General features: G+C 51.4%; 2 protein-coding genes across 5 annotated transcripts; one reads left to right on the top strand and one right to left on the bottom strand.

Annotated features, from left to right (window-relative positions):
* The first annotated feature begins 833 nt into the window (after positions 1 to 833).
* Positions 834 to 3,828, top strand: C1ql4 (complement C1q like 4). Its single transcript, XM_027396514.2, has 2 exons — positions 834 to 1,370; positions 3,649 to 3,828. Exons 1-2 carry the CDS (start codon positions 834 to 836, stop codon positions 3,826 to 3,828), a joined length of 717 nt encoding a protein of 238 aa, XP_027252315.1.
* Positions 3,829 to 5,077: 1,249 nt separating this feature from the next.
* Positions 5,078 to 13,067, bottom strand: Troap (trophinin associated protein). 4 transcript variants are annotated; one of them, XM_027396508.2, is made up of 14 exons: positions 12,886 to 13,067; positions 12,473 to 12,621; positions 12,182 to 12,365; positions 10,745 to 10,902; positions 10,525 to 10,662; positions 10,096 to 10,175; positions 9,579 to 9,754; positions 9,125 to 9,225; positions 7,315 to 7,398; positions 7,104 to 7,163; positions 6,562 to 6,696; positions 5,786 to 6,416; positions 5,377 to 5,570; positions 5,078 to 5,246 (listed from the first exon to the last, which is right to left on the bottom strand). In XM_027396508.2, the coding sequence occupies exons 1-14, from the start codon at positions 13,040 to 13,042 to the stop codon at positions 5,199 to 5,201; spliced, it is 2,295 nt and encodes a 764-aa protein (XP_027252309.1). In that variant the 5' UTR covers positions 13,043 to 13,067; the 3' UTR covers positions 5,078 to 5,198. The 4 variants fall into 4 exon arrangements, with proteins under 4 accessions (XP_027252309.1, XP_027252311.1, XP_027252310.1 ...); XM_027396510.2 differs by having other exon boundaries at positions 9,702 to 9,754; XM_027396509.2 differs by lacking the exon at positions 7,315 to 7,398.
* Between the last annotated feature and the right edge of the window lie 2,990 nt (positions 13,068 to 16,057).

Here is a 16,057-nt window from a genome sequence, read left to right as displayed (position 1 = left end):
CGTAGGAGCAGTCAAGGAATCTGGAGGCCGGGGGCTCGCCGGGGCGGTGGGGGAGGTGGCCCGCCCTGCCCCGCCCCCGCGTTTCCCGCTCTGGGCGCCAGGGGTCGCTCCGTCTGCGGCCGCTTATAGTGACTCCTGCCGCGCCGCGACTCACACCACCCGCACTGCTGCCAGGGAGGAAGGTTAGGGACGCAGAGAGGGAGAGAGCTTGCGGGAGAGGGACGCCTGGCTAGGGCGCTGAATAGGGCTGAGGCCACGGCTGCTGAAGGAGGCAGGCAGTGCTTTTCAAGAGCTGAAGTGCAAAAGAGACGAGGTCGCGTCCAGGGAGACCCCCCCACGCCCCCGCAGCTCACAGCCTGGGACGTCGGGAGAGCGGGGAGAGGTCCCCCGGTCTAGCTTGGAGAAATCAGCGAGGGGCGCCCGGGACCCAGACACTGCCATCCGCGAGAAAGCAACTGTCTGGAGAGCAGGCATCATAGACCTGTGGGAAACCAGCCGTCCAAGAAGCTGTGGATCTCAGGCGCCCTGGACCGTGAGATCTGCACCCGAGAGTACTTCTGAACTACCCTGCAGGGCTGTCCTTGGCCCGGCCCACGGGGGAGACCTCCACCCTGACCGGCGGTTTGGGGAACAGCTCCGCTGTGACAGGAAGAATCCGCCGGGGCAAGGTGGTCGGGCACAGCCGTCGGGAGATCCGGACGGGGGCCCGAGCCCGCGGAGAGCCCCGGGCCTCCGCCGCCATTGCGCCCAAAAGTGAGGAGGATTTGCTGGCCCTGGCCGCGTCACGGCTGAGCCGCCGCAAGCGGGTGGCGGGCGCGGCCGTCGGGGTGGCCATGGTGCTGCTGCTGCTGGTAGCCATCCCGCTACTGGTGCACAGCTCTCGCGGACCAACACACTATGAGATGCTGGGTCGATGTCGCATGGTGTGTGACCCCCACGCTCCCCGAGGCCAAGGCACCGACGGCGCTCCCACCTCGGTGCCTCCCTTCCCTCCTGGTGCCAAGGGAGAGGTGGGTCGGCGAGGGAAGGCAGGCCTGCGGGGACCCCCAGGACCCCCAGGTCCCAGAGGGCCCCCTGGAGAGCCAGGCAGGCCAGGTCCACCAGGTCCTCCTGGGCCAGGCCCTGGAGGGGCTGTGCCCCCTGCAGGCTATGTGCCCCGAATTGCTTTCTACGCGGGTCTTCGGCGGCCTCACGAAGGTTATGAAGTGTTGCGCTTTGACGACGTGGTGACCAACGTGGGCAACGCTTACGAGGCAGCCAGCGGCAAGTTCACCTGTCCCATGCCAGGCGTCTACTTCTTCGCTTACCATGTGCTCATGCGCGGTGGCGACGGCACCAGCATGTGGGCTGATTTGATGAAGAACGGACAGGTGAGATTGCCCCTTTACTTAGCCCCAGATCTTACTAGTGACTTTCTAAAATTACCTGTACTCAGTCACAACCCAGCTCGTCCCCTGAAATACTGCTAGGGTATTCAAGAATGCCAGGCCACCAAAGATTTATGTCACTTAATTTAACCAAAGAGGAGGAATTGGGGGCCTGGAAAGGAAAGTCACCTGTCCAAAATCTCATGGAGCCTTAGAGTGACATAGGGGCTAGAACTCAGGATTCAAAGCTTGTCTCTGCAGTCTCAACCTCACTCTCCAACCTCTCACCATAGCCTGTCACATCCTCTGTCTTTGGCGCTTGCCCTACCCCTCAGCCTCTTCTCTCCCCCCATCTTGAGCTGCCTACCATCTTTACTGGGCCAGTTTTCTCTGTCAATGTGTTTTCCAGCCTTGGCACGGAACAAGCTATTAGGGAACATGGTTTCAAGGAATTAGAATGGAATCTTGTTTTGGGTAGTGACTGTCTTTCCTCAAGTGGAGTCATTCAGCTTGGATTTTCAAAGAAAAGGTGAAAAGAGGAAGAAAACACTATTTTGCCTATTTGCTAGGTAGCTGTCCTATTATTTGTTCATCCCCTGGGCCTGGGGCCAAACCTAGACCAAGTCTTTCTCTCAGCTAACACTGACTCTGAAGGCAGATGTGGAAAATGGTCTGCCGGTTTAGGAGCCACATAGGTGGTAGGATGAACCAATTGGATTTGGGTTTGGAAAATCTGGGAAGCAATGGACAAGAAGAAAGGAGGCCTGGACTACAGGCCGTACATCCTCCCTGGGAGCCTCTCAGATTCAACTATGTGCTACTCCAGTGGGTACTCAAAATCATTGCCACCTAGGTTCCGAGGGACTAGCTCTCCAAGAGACTCACACATTTGAACTAGCAAGATACCATAGGTTGGGGTGGAGGGAGCTTCCTATACTGTGCAGGAAGAGGAAGCTTTGAGCCGAACAGTGACCTCTGAATGTTCCATGGAGGGGGTGGGGCCCTGGTGCATCAGGCCTATTCCTTGGGGCTCCTTAAGCCTTGAGCACTGCTATATGGATGAAAAGCTCCTGGATCCCAAGAGGTCACCATCCTAGCCAACCTTCTGCTTCTTCTTTGGGGTCTGATCCTAGCAAGCCCTCCCTCCAGAGCCTGAAGAAAGGGAGTTGTTAGGCTATGCGCATCTTCATGGGGTCGATAGTGAGTGTCCACAAGATCCAAGTGTGTCTGTGGCTGTGGAATGCCAAAGTGTAGTAAAGCTTGGTGTCTTTCTTCTGGTGGCACAGGGAAGGTAGATGTGGTCTGTGCCAGGAATCTGGGAGGATGTTGGAGTGTGTTGGTTTTGGAGGGGGTGGGGTGGTGCAGTTTCCACTCTGTATTCCACGGAGCCAACACTGCGGCCCTGGGAATGGTAAATAATGATTAGAATAATGATGAATAATTAATGATTTAATAACCAGTCCTGGTGGGATGGAAACTGGGGGAAGGGGCTGGCGGTATGACTGCAGCAGACCAGAGATCCCAACCAAAGGCAGCCCTCCACAAGGTGGGGGACCAGGTGAACACTCAACAGGGAAATTTGGGCCCAGGAGGCCAGAGAGAAACAATTTACTTTCCTTCCAGTATAAGCAGGAAGACAGGTGCAGACACACATATTCCCCATCCCACAGAAAATCTAGTTTAGGAATTCCAATCCAGCATGGACTCCTAGAAGTATCCTGAAAGCTTTTTTTTTTTTTTAGCATGAGAATAACAACTCTATGTAACATATCTGTATACACAATATATGGTTCTGAACTCACTCCAGAAGTAATTACTCATTTAATCTTAACCACCTCATGAGGTAGGTTTCATTATTCTTATCCCTTATGCTCTAATAGAGGCCCAGAGAAAGGTACATGTGTGCCCAAGTCATGCCTGAGAAGCTCTGCAGTCTCCTAGGTTAGTGGTTCTCAATCCTTCTAATTCTGTGACCCTTTAATACAGTTCCTTATATTGTGGTGACCCCCAACCATAACATTATTTTGTTGCTACTTCATAACTGTAATCTTGCTACTGTTATGAACTGTGATGTAAATATCTAGTATGAAATTCGTGTTAAAGGGTGGTTCGACCCAAAGGGGTTGTGACCCGTAGGTTGAAAAACGCGGTTTGGTTCCCCCTCCCCCCATACCTAAGCAGAATTTGCTCCAGCAACCACTGGACTCAACCCCCTCAGTTAATCCTGCTCTGCAAGGCATAGGATGTGGGTCTGTTTCTTTCGTCTTCTTTCACTAACTAGGTCCGGGCCAGCGCCATTGCTCAGGATGCGGATCAGAACTATGACTATGCCAGCAACAGCGTCATTCTACACCTAGATGTGGGTGACGAGGTCTTCATCAAGCTGGACGGCGGGAAGGTGCATGGCGGCAACACCAACAAGTACAGCACCTTCTCAGGCTTCATCATCTACCCGGACTGAGCCCATCACTCTTCCACACACTCGCATTTGCCCGCCCCTTTGCCCCCTGGCTCCAATCCACACCCGTCTCCAGCTAGCCCTACCCAAGCTCCCATCCTCTGAGGGCTTGCCGACTCTCCCCTACGCCCCAGGCTACCTAAGCCGGCGGATTCTTGGGGCTCAAGGGTTTTAAGTGGCTGGGGCAGTCGAGAGGTGGGAAGATGGGATGGAAAGAGCCACTTAGGGAGGGACCACCTCACTTGAGCTCCAACGAAACCAGGCCACGGAGGGACAGAGGTCGTGGCCTTCCCTTCTGCCTGGAACTGCAAGTTTCACTGATGGACTCGCAGGGGGAAAGGTACGCCATGGAAGCTTGGGAGGGAAGGGAATGACACAGGAGCCTGTCTGGGTGAGAGGAGACTCTGGCACGGTTAGATAGGGACCTCGGTAGCCACTTCCTTCCCCCTCCCCTCTGCATCTCCATTTTCTAGGCTCCAGCAGAGACAGACAGCCACCCGTGAACTGGAGGAACCAATGACTTCCTTCCTAGTATTTAAAGCCCATTTTGTACAGTCCCCATTCCGCTCCTCTCTGGGCTAGGTCCTGGAGCTACGGATACTGTTAATTCATCCAATAAAGTGAGGCTGGGGATTGTGTGTGGCTACCTGCCTTGGTGCAGAGTGGGAGAGTGCCCTTTACCTGGTGCCCTGAAAGGATTCCCACCTTGCTTGTCAACCTCAACTAGGAGATAGATCTGTGCAGTTAAGCCCGGCCAGGCCTGCCTCTCCTGCTTTGATGTGGGAAGGATGAGTGGAGAGAAGCCCCCCCCCCCTTTTAGGGGTGCTGTCCTTGCAGGTAGAGTATAGAAGATTCTAAAGTTGGATTTGCTGTGCCTGCACAGTAAGAGAATTCTAGCGGCCTTCTCGCTATTGTTATTGGTTTCTTTGTGTTTTTTTTTTTTTTCTCTTTTTGAGATGGGTCATAGCTTTTTGCCCACGGTGACCTCCAACTCTTGAGATCCTCCTGCCTCAGCTTCCAAGTACTTAAGGCCACAGGTGCCCAACTAAGAGGTACCAGAGGTACTCTAGGTGAGGAAATAGCTGGAGGCTCCTGGAGTGGGGCCAGTCTCAGAGAGAACGGGTCCCACAATTTCCCCTAACCCACTCAAGTTTCCTGAGAAGGTGGCTTGGGCAGGAGTGGGAAGAAGACTCTTTGTTCCTTCTCATTGGAGCATACTGCCACCATGTGGGCCACTGGAGAGCAACAGCAGTAGCTGCCCAATTGGAACTTTATTAGAGAATAAAAAGGGTGTTGGCCCCCAGAGCAACAATAAATAAGGCTAAGAAGGAAGGGGTGAGTGAAGCAGAGCAGAAGACCCATGGAGGCTTCAGTCATGACGGAGAGGCCTGTGGGACCACAGAACCAACTGGAATGAACCGCTGGAGAAGAGAGAAACCTTGTCATATTTCCTTACTTCTTGGTAAAGGAAGCAAGGCTAGCCCCCCCACACCCACCGCTGAACCGTGGGTTTGTTGTGCAGTATGGTCTGGCTGTATACTGAAGGCTCACCAGGGCATCCTGCCATTCAAGCAATGTGGCCACAGGGTTGGTGCAGACCCGGGTGGGCCCAGGAGGTGGGGTTCGGCTGGTGTAGAAGGCACACTCATCATCCAGGCGAGCCTCATGGAAGCAGTGGATGGCGGTGAGACAGGCTCTGAGGCGCTGCCTCAGTGCCAGAGTTCGAGGGGCTAGACTGCTGGGGCCTGAAGGCCGTGGAGAACTTAGAGGACTTCTGGAGTTATATCCCTCCAAGCCCCTTCTCCTCCCCCACGAGCAGGGCCAATTAGAAGCATAGGGGAGGAGAGCTCTTTATATGGGAGGCAAGGGAAAGAAAGCATAGCATTGCCCAGTGCAAGGCAAGGCCTATTCCCAAGAAACAGAACTTTCTCTTCACACCCTCTCCCAGCCAATTCCTTACCTGACTGGCCTGCTGGGGACCTCAAAGGCTGGAGTGAGTGGATAGGGGGCCTGGCACAGAGTGAACTTTGTGAAGAGAAGGTCAAGCTGGTGGTTGCTGGAGGCCCCTGACTGCAACAGGGCTGTGGGCTAGACTCTGGATTGCTAGCTTCCAGAGAGTAGGCTGCTGATGGTCCCAGCTCTATCCTAGGGCAGGCCTCAAGGGAACCAGCCTGTCCTTGAGAACTGGGCAGAAGAGGCCCAGGCAGTGCTGGAAGACAAGGGTCTAGTTGCTCTGGCCCAGCTATCCAGCATGGCACTGGAGGCTGTGGTTCTGTGGTAGAGCTGGGTTGAACCACCTTAGTCTCCTTCCCAGTGCAGGCCTGTGGTTCCCCATGCTTTTCTGCAAGGTGGGGCTGTGGCTCCTCACACTCTTCTGCAAGGTACGGCTCTGTCACACCAGAGTGTTTTGACAGTCCAAGAAGGGAAGTTCCAGAATTGTGTTCTGGAGCACTCAGAGTTTTAGAAATGTCAGCCAGCAAGGGCTGAAGTTTAGTCATCTCTAGAGCAGAGCCTCCATTAAGAGGGGCACATTTGTCCACTGCCAGCCCCTCTATCTCCTGTTGCAGGAGTTGCTGCAGAAGACTGATGCGCTGTGGTGGGAGAGAGTATCCCAATGTGTCACCTGTCCACAAGGTCTCCCTACATTGTCATCTCCCCACACCTTTCCTCCCAGCTCCCCCTTCCCAGTCTTCTCAGGGTGCAGAAGCCATCAAAGAGCTGTCATTACAGGCCCACCTGCATCTTCAGCTCCTGGTGGTTGGGGGTTTTGCTGGGGTGAGGTCCAGAAGTACTTGCCACAGAGGGTTTCCCAGACCCCTTCTGCAGTGTGATACAACCCTCCTGGTCAAACAACCTTACAGCAATCTGCTCCTGCCACATAGAAGGAAAGGGGGTGGGTGAAGAAGCCAGACTAAGGTGGGAAGACTGTCTGCACCCTCTTGAGGAAAGGGTCAAAGCTCCCTGGTGGCTCTAAATATCAGGTATGATAACGCAGGCCTATAATAGAGCTGACATTAGCTCTCAAGAAGCTGAGGAAGGACAATCAAAAGTTTGAGACCCGGGTTGTTGAGATGTTCATACACACAAGAAATTTCTTCCAAGACTAGCAGAAGACAGAGAGACAGATATTCTAAACATGGGAAGGAAGGACAGATGGAGAGGCAAGAGGCAAGCAGATTCTTTAGACAGTACACCTACCTCAAACCAAAGGCTGCCAGCCCTCCAGGCCAGCGGGACAGCATCACAGACCTCAGTACAGGAAGGCTTTTGACACTTACCCAAGGCATGGCAGGCTCTTCAGGGGAGGAGTGAGGGGAGAGGCCACTCAGCCACTGGGTCTGCATCAGACAGGACAATCACCCATGGGTGAGACATCTGGTCCCCTCACCTGTCTTATCTCCTCCCCGACCCCTGTCCCCACACAGTACCTGCCCTCCTCCCTTCCTCCCTAGTCTTGACCCACACCAGTTGCCTCCTCTGCTCTCTTACTTGCTGAACTCTGGGTAATGATCGGAGGGGCGTGCATTGGGTTTTCGGCCGAATGGTGAGCTGTTTCAAGGATGAATATGAGGTCTAAGGAGAGACATGGGGAGTGAGCAGGGCTCTCTAAGCTCCTGCCCAGCCTAAGAGTTGTCGATACAAGCCGGGGGGCGTTGGTGGCGCACGCCTTTAATGCCAACACTCGGGAGGCAGAGGCAGGCGTATCTCTGTGAGTTTGAGACCAGCCTGGTCTACAAGAGCTAGTTCCAGGATAGGCTCCAAAGCCACAGAGAAATCCTGTCTTGAAACCCCCCCCCCAAAAAAAAAAAAAAAAAAAAAGAGTTGTCGATACAAACCACAGCTAAGAGGCCTGGGGAGGGAACATCTGAGCCTGTCTAAAGGTGATGGGTGGGTGACAAAGGGTGGCACTACATGGCCAGGCATGAGCCTGGAGAAGGCATGGGAGTCACCATTGACCCGTGGCGGAAAGGGGCAGGAAGAGGCCTTTCTGAATTCACCTTCCTATGTCTTGTTCTCCCCACAGCAGCAGCCACTCTTTGTTTTTTTGTTTTGTTTTTGTTTAAGATAGGGTTTCATGTGACCAAGAGGCCAGCTTGGAAATTCCGATCCTCCTGCCTTGACCTCCTAAGGCTGGGATTATACATATGTGCTACCATGTGCAGTGCTTGAAGATTCTTTTAAGAGAGAAATCAAGTATTGTTCTCTATTCTCACTTCCTCCCCTGGGCTTTCCATTCAGCTTAAGAAATAGCCAAGGACTTACACTGGCTAGTTCCTTACCTGCTCTCACCTTTGTCTCTATAAACTCGTCTTGAAGCTTCTTCCTCTTTTCTAGGCTTCAGACTCACTGGCCTATTTTGCTGGCTTAAAACACAAGGTGCACCCTCCCCTCAAGGCCTTTGTACCTGCAGCCCTCTTGGTTAAATGGCTTTGTGTGTGAGCTAAGTTACCAGTCCTAAATACGAATCTGTCCCCTCCATCTTTATTTTTAAAGACAGGGTCTTGCTGCATATCCCAGGTTATCCCGGAATTCACTGTGGAGCAGCCCAAGCTGTCCTCTAACTTGCAATTCTCCTGCCTCCAGAGAGCTGGGCTACAGTCATGTACCACCATGCCTGGCTCTAAGCTACCATTTATGACACCAATTCCCCCTCCAAGATCCTCTCAGTGCCTTAAGTATTTAATTTCAGAGAGGCTGCATTATCTCCTGACATTCTATATATATTTGTGTTTATTTTTATGCTTCCCTCTTCTAGAATATGCATATTCTGAATCTACAACCATGTCTGCATTCAAAGGCCAGTTAGTAAATACTTGAAGGAATTTATTTGTTGTTTTGTTTTTTTTTTTTGTTTTTCAAGACAGGGTTTCTCTGTATAGCTTTGGAGATTGTCCTGGAAATCATTCTGTAGACCAGGCTAGCCTTGGAGATCCTCCTGCCTCTTCTTCTCAAGTCCTGGGATTAAAGTCGGGTGCCACCACTGCCCAGCAGTAATTATTATTTTTGGTCGGTAAGCATTGTATGTGTCTAGGCTTAGCACTGATTTCATGGTGACACACATGCATGCCTGTCTGTCACCTTTCACCCCAGGCCCCAGATGCCTAACAAAGGGAATCAGATCCACTCTGAACAAGGCTTGGTCCCAACTCCAGCAAACCAAGACCTAATAACAACCTGAGTCCCAGGTCTGTCCAACTCTACCCATGACCCTGGATGCATCTGCTGAACACTCTACCCCCATTGGGAGTGGGGGTGAGGGTGGGGGTGGGGGTAGGCGTGGGGAGGTGTCTCATCTCACCCTGGTGTGCATTCTTTCTCCAGTTCCTCTTAATGGTACTCGTTGAGCCAGACCCAGAAGGGCTCTTCCTCTTTCATCTGAATGAGGGACAGCCTCATGTTCTGTGAGAGATAAAGAAGATGGGAGGAGATAGAACATTTGCTCTAGTATTTAGAACATCAAAGGCTACTCATTCAGCATTCTCTGACAGCCTAATAATATCTTAGTAAACACTGATCAAATGCCCCAAGTAGGCCAGAGGTGACCATGGCTCATAAGGGATTGGGATAGAACACAGTGGAAATTTAGTTTTGCAGGAAGTGGCAGGGAGAGGGCAGAAACACAGTTCAACCACGCCAACCTCTGCCCTATGTAGGAGGTCTTGTGCATGGTTGTGTGTTTCTGGGATGTGACTGCTAGGCAAGCACTCTACCACTAAGCTAGATCTCCAACTCTTCTGACCTAGTCTCCCTACCTCCCTGCTTCCTCACTCCGCTGTTGCTCAAGACCTGTTGGCCTTTTCCTTGTCTTGTTCCTGGTGCAGGCAGTTCACTCGCCCTGGCTTTTTTTTCCTTCTCCCATATCCAGACACACTCACCAGGCTGAACTGGGGTCTTCAGGAGCAATCTGGAGGCCTGGTTTGCTGAAGTCCTGTTGGCAGTAAGTACAGTAGCCATCCCTGAGTATCAAGCAAGGGCTGGGCATCTGCTAAGTGCTTTACAAATACCATCTCATTGCATTTTCACAATAGCCTCTAATGGTACAAATGTTATCCTAGAACTCAGATAGGTAGATAAGGGTCAGGAATTTGACTCAAAACCCATTTATTGTCAGTTTATGCCGTAGCCAAAAGAAACAGCATTTCACACATCGATCCCTCTGCTCCTTCATATTAAAGCCTGGCTAGGAAAGCCTGACCTGTTCCAGGGGCTCACCTCACATGTTTTGCATATCCCCTCATGGGTTGAAAAGGTATCTATAGCCTTCCTTACCTGCTATTGTCACACGTCTCTCTTCTTATCTCCTGTAAACTGGGGCGAGTGGTGGGATGAGAAGATCCTGAAGGTAGACTCTAATCCAGACCAAGACATGAAAGCAGAGTGAGAAATAGGCCCCAAACTAGACACAAACCCCAACCCACCTCTCCCAACAGAACCCGTTCTCGATTTTTTTTTTTTCCCTTCGAGACAGGGTTTCTCTGTGTAGCTTTGGAGCCTATCCTGGCACTTGCTCTGGAGACCAGGCTGGCCTCGAACTCACAGAGATCCTCCTGCCTCTGCCTACCGAGTGATGGGATTAAATTCTTGCACAGCACTGCTCAGAACCCATTTTCATCTAGGAGGTACTGTTCTAGGGCAGTACCTTTGTTCCAGGAAGAAGTTTCTAGAAAGACTAAGTGTCAGCTCCTCAAGGGTACTCACTAGAGTCTCTATCCTCTGTGGGAACAAAGTGTGGCCTCGGGATCCTGATCCCTCCAGTCTTGAGAAGCAGGAAGCCCTGGCTGGATCCAGTTGATGGATGGGAGTTCTGGGGGCCAGGTATGCGGAAGACCTAGCACCCTGAGATGCCAACAGAGGCTATCAGCAAGAGCTCAGAATTCCCCAAGTCCACCCCATCCTGACCTCACATCTTTCTCATTACCTTGCCCTTCTGGGTGGTGCCTCCCTTGCTCCCTCGAACTAGTACTCTCTGAGCCAGACTGGACTGGCGCCCCAGGGGACAGCTCTTCACCCCCTCACCTGACAGGATGGTGGCCAGGGCTGCAGGGTCAGCAACAAATTCTATAGCCCCTGAAGCCTCTGAAAGGAAAGGGATAGGATTAGAACGATAGGAATAGCAGAGGCTGAGGGGCAGAGGACTCTAGCAATAGTGAACAAAAGAAACATATCCAAGCCAGGCTTAGTGTACACACCTGTAATCTCAGATTTTAGTATACCAAGGCAGGAGAGCCAGGTGTTCAAGGCCAGCCTCCCCAGCATACAGGGCTAAAAGTCAGCCTTGAGAGATGGGGGAGAGTTGGGGGAACCTAGCTCATGTAAGAATTTCATGTAGGGGACTGGAGAGATGGCTCAGAGGTTAATAGCACCGACTGCTCTTCCGGAGGTCCTGAGTTCAATTCCCAGCAACCACATGGTGGCTCACAACCATCTGTTATGAGATCTGGTGCCCTCTGCTGGTGTGCAGATGTACATGGAAGCAGAATGTTGTATACATAAAAATTAAATAAAATCTTAAAAAAAGAAAAAGAATTTCATGTAAGCTATTACTCTTTGTCATACAGAAGATATCACTGAGGGCTGGAGACATGGCTTAGTGGTTACGAGTATGGGCAGCTCTTCCGGGAGGGTTCTATTTCTGGCACCCACATAGCAGTTCACAGCTGGCTATAACTTCAGCTCTAGGGTATCCAATGCTCTTTTCTGATCCCCATGGACACTGCATTCACACGGACTCACATAAAACAAAAATAAATCCTCTTTGTTTTGTTTTGTTTTTTCAAGACAGGGTTTGTCTGTGTAGCTTTGGAGCCTATCCTGGTACTTGCTTTGGAGACCGGGCTGGCCTTGAACTCACAGAGATCTGCCTGCCTCTGCCTCCCGAGTGCTCGGACTAAAGGCATGCACCACCAACGCCCAGCCAAAAATAAATCTTTTAAAAACATATCTGTTATTGAAAAGGAGGTTGTTCAAGCTATAGTATGGACCAATTAAAAAGAATCAGCACAACAATGAGGGAATGTCTGTGACTAGGTTGCTGAAAAGGCTTCCACACGGTCTCACTGTGGAGCTGTGGCTGGCCTGGAACTCACTTTGTAGACCAGGATGACCTGGAATTCACAGAGATCCATCTGTCTCTGCATCCGAGTGCTGGGATAAGGTATGCACCACCATGACAAGAAAGAGAAGACATTTTGTTGAAGTAAAGGGATGGCTTCTTAGTGCAAAGAGCTTTCAGGACAGAGTCTAGAACTCTTACAATATGCAAGGAACCAGAGGGTGTGCAACCCCTCCAAATCCCACTTGGCTTTTCCCATCCTCACTCAACCAAGTAGACTATTCCCAGGCTTCCAGCAGGTACCTGTCTGGGTGTGAGACACATGTTCCACATTTGCTCCCCCACAGCTAGGCTTGAGTTCCTCCAAAGGGTTCCGCAGCCGAGTGATCCCCAATTTCTGTGATTTCTCTGTGTGGTGCAGGGTTTTCGATCTGGGGGCTGCTGAGCCGATGAGCGGATGCGGAGTACTGACTTTCTGAGACAGTCTCTGAGGGGGAAGGGAACAAAAAGCTGGGAGTCGGTGCTGGGGAGCATTGCTGATGTAAGCTGCCTCCATGTCATTACTCTCTTTTTCAACCATCAAGCCCCTCTTACCCTTGGATCTTGGTTCTCCCGGTCCTGAGAGCACGACTTGACTGAAGAGAAATCTGGGCATCTTTGAGAGAGTACTGGAATCTTGCTAGGGGTGGGAGACACACCTCGGAGGAGGGGCTCCTTCCTAGTGTGGAGGGTAGTCATGGCGGCTATAATTGAGACGGGAGAAGAAGGCGGGAAGGCAGGACTGAGGACCAAAGCAAATCACTTAACAGGGCATGGGGCTGATAGCCCTGATTCTTCCACCTGGCTCCCAATCCATGTGCCTAGAGGCTCGCCCCGGCAGCAAGGCCGCTCTTCGGGCTGACTCCCCCAGACACCGCAAGCCTGCTCTCTCGCCTCGCAACGCCACACTGCTGTCCCTCCCTGGGAACCTCGACAGGACTCATCCCCTCCCAGAACCCATGCCGCACCTCTCCAGGAGCCCCTCGGGGTCACCTCTACCCTCTCAGCTTTTTCGCCGATTTTCTGGGTTTCTGCTGCTGCGGCTTCCCCAGTTTGTAAAATACGCCAACCCTGTGATTGGCTAGTTTCCGCTGACGCGAGCCGCGTGACATCACACCCAGCCATCCAATCCGCAAACGCCGAGGGCGGGGCCAGAGAAGGACAAGTTGTGGGACTGCTTTCTGGCCGGGGAAAAAACTGACCGGCTCTCACAGCCAATCCGAGAGCGGAGCGCGAGTGGCAGGATTGGGGGAAAGCCAGGGAGCATGCAGTGCTGATGCCCGGGAAGGCGAATCTGGGCTGCAACGGGCATTATCGTACTCTCGCGAGATCTGGGGCCAGCCGAGGGCCTGCACCCATTAAGGTCCGCGGAATTGTGGGAAGAGATGGCCGTCGAGAATCCCGATGACCACACTGCGAGCGTAGTGATGCAAGGCCGGTGCTATCCCGGGAAGCTTGGGCACGTCTTTCGGGAGACGGGAGAGCGGGCTGGAGGTAACTGAACTGAACCCGACAAGATCCAGGAGCCGAGAAGCGGTGTGTCCCCTCGGACCTCACGACTTGGCGGGGTGTGGACCCCATGGACGCAGTGTGGCTGGAGCTCTGTGGAGCGGCATTGAAGGGCTCCTCGTGTGGGGGGCCCCTCACCCTCAGTTGCCTTTCCCTGGGCTGGAGGGACAGCTCAGCGGCTACTCCTGGGTAGACAGGTGTGAGGCTGCAGTGTGGAGATGGGGAGACAGACCCCGGCTCACCCCAGTCTGCACACACTCTGTCCCAGACCGGCCTCACACTCGCAGCCTCCTGCTCCAGCTTCCCGTGTGTCAGCGTCGCACGCGCCCTGCGTGGACAGCCTTTGACCCATACACAAGCCAGGGACATGGGCGTTATTTGTTACCTGCTCCCGGACCTCCCCCTCCCATGCCCCATTTAAGCATTTTTAGAATTCAGCTGCTTACCCACCCATTCGAAGTGGACGAGCAGAGGCAGGCGGATCTCTGAGTTCCTAGGTCATCAAGTCAACTTGGAATCAGGCCAGTCACGATTAAATAATGAAATCCCGAATTTAAAAAGACTATCTTGGGGCTGGAGAGATGTCTCAGAGGTTAGGAGCACTCGCTGCCCTTCCAGAGGTTCTGAGTTCGATTCCCAGCAACCACATGGTGGCTCACAACCACCTGTAATGAGATCTGGTGCCCTCTACTGACCTGCAGGAATGTGCAGACAGAACACTGTATACATAATAAATAAATAAAATCTTGAAAAAAAGACTATCTTTACATATATGATAGTTATATAAAGAGATACAGAAAGAGATACAGGGGCTGGAGAGATGGCTCAGAGGTTAAGAGCACTCGCTGCTCTTCCAGAGGTCCTGAGTTCAATTCCCAGCAACCACATGGTGGCTCACAACCATCTGTAATGAAATATGGTGCCCTCTTCTGGCATGGAGGCAGAATGTTGTATACATAATAAGTAAATAAATAAATCTTAAAAAAAAAAAAGTAGTTCCAGGACAGCCTTCAAAGCCACAGAGAAACCCTGTCTGGAAAAAAAATTTTTTATTTGTGTTTTGTCTTCATCTCTGCATGTCTGATGCACACAGAAATCAGAAGAAGGCATCAGAGCCTCTGGAACTGGAGTTATGAATGATTATAGTCACCATGTAGGTTCTGGGAATCGAACCCAGGTCCTCTGAAAGTACAAGAAGTGCTCTTAAACCACTGAACCATCTCTCCAGTCCCCATCAATGTCTTTTTAAACTGCCCTGACGGGTAGGACGTGGTAATGAACATCTTTAATCTTGCACTCTGGATGTAGAGGCCTACAAGTCCTGTGAGTTTGAAGCCAGCTTTGTCTACATAGCAAATTCTAGGCCATCCCTGTCTCAAAAGTGAAATAAAATGCATTAAAAAGATAAAGTGCCTTAGCCGGGCGTTGGTGGCACATGCCTTTAATTCCAGCACTCAGGAAGCAGAGGCAGGCGGATCTCTGAGTTCGAGGCCAGCCTGGTCTCCAGAGGGAGTGCCAGGATAAGCTCCAAAGCTACACAGAGAAACCCTGTCTCGGAAAACCAAAAAAAAAGATAAAGTGCCTTGACTTATAACTTACTTTGTTTTGTTGTCGTAAAAATACCAAGCTTCCACCTTGGAATAGTGGAACTTGGGGTAACCTAAATCCAGGTTCCTGGGTCATAGCCACTAGAATTTAGGACCAGAATAAGCTACCTCTTACCCTCTTTGAGTTTGAGACTGGTGTTTTTGCATTGACACTAATTCCATGACCTCACCTAAGTCCTCAGGGCTGTTATGCTTCCTCTAGCACCTATGGGATCCTTTCTCACTCTCATTTTGCCTACTTATGCCTCCCAGTTAATGTCCATTGTTACTTCTTAAATTTATTTAACTTTATTTTATGTGCATTGGCACCAGATGTCCTGGAAATGGAGTTACAGACAGTTGTGAGCTGCCATGTGGATGCTGGGAATTGAACCCCTGTCCTCTGGAAGAGCAGCCAGTGCTCTTAACCACTGAGTCATCTCTCCTTCCACACACACAAGCCTCCTCAGTCTGTGAAAGGTGCCTTGGTTATCAGCTCTCGGTACTCTCTAAGCTGTCTGGCAAACTCCGGTTATGTGCTCTCAGAGGAGTGCTTATTGACTCAGAGCATTATGTAGCTCAGTTGGTAATTATATATTCACCAATGAGAATACAATGATTATTAAACTGCCTTTCCTGATAGAAGGTGATAAGATGAACCTCTATTTCAGTGGTTCTCAACCTTCCTAGTGCTGTGACCCTTAAATACAGTTCCTCATGTTTCTTTGCCTTCATGTTTTCAGTGGCTTGCAGTGAGTGTTCATAAAGTCCAAATAGCCAGGCGGTAGTGGCATACACCTTTAATCCCAGCAATCAGGAGGCAGAGGTAGGTGGATCTCTGTCAGTTCCAGGCCAGCCTGGTCTACAGTGTGAGTTCCAGGACAATCTCCAAAGCTACAGAGAAACCCTGTCTCAAAAAACAAACAAACAAAAAAGTCATAAACCCTTGCTGAATGAGTTAGTGAATAAGTGATTGAATGAACGCACAGACAAATAGGGAAGCCTATAAGAAGTGATATCCTAGCTCTTGGAAAGCAAAAGCAGA

The sequence above is a fragment of the Cricetulus griseus genome, chromosome 2 (genome assembly GCF_003668045.3).
Source record: "Cricetulus griseus strain 17A/GY chromosome 2, alternate assembly CriGri-PICRH-1.0, whole genome shotgun sequence".
Classification (NCBI taxonomy): Eukaryota; Metazoa; Chordata; class Mammalia; order Rodentia; family Cricetidae; genus Cricetulus; species Cricetulus griseus.
Note: the sequence above shows the minus strand (reverse complement) of the source record. Positions and strands in the feature narration are given on the sequence as shown.

Excerpts from the sequence above, each read along its gene's own strand:
- C1ql4 (XM_027396514.2), top strand. The coding sequence starts at position 834 with ATGGTGCTGCTGCTGCTGGTAGCCATCCCGCTACTGGTGCACAGCTCT. Across the intron at positions 1,371-3,648 it reads ATTTGATGAAGAACGGACAG|GTCCGGGCCAGCGCCATTGC; the intron begins GTGAGATTGCCC and ends TTCACTAACTAG.
- Troap (XM_027396508.2), bottom strand. The coding sequence starts at position 13,042 with ATGGCTGGGTGTGATGTCACGCGGCTCGCGTCAGCGGAAACTAGCCAA. Across the intron at positions 10,663-10,744 it reads GCACCACCCAGAAGGGCAAG|GGTGCTAGGTCTTCCGCATA; the intron begins GTAATGAGAAAG and ends TTGGCATCTCAG. Across the intron at positions 6,417-6,561 it reads ACCAGGAGCTGAAGATGCAG|CGCATCAGTCTTCTGCAGCA; the intron begins GTGGGCCTGTAA and ends CTCCCACCACAG.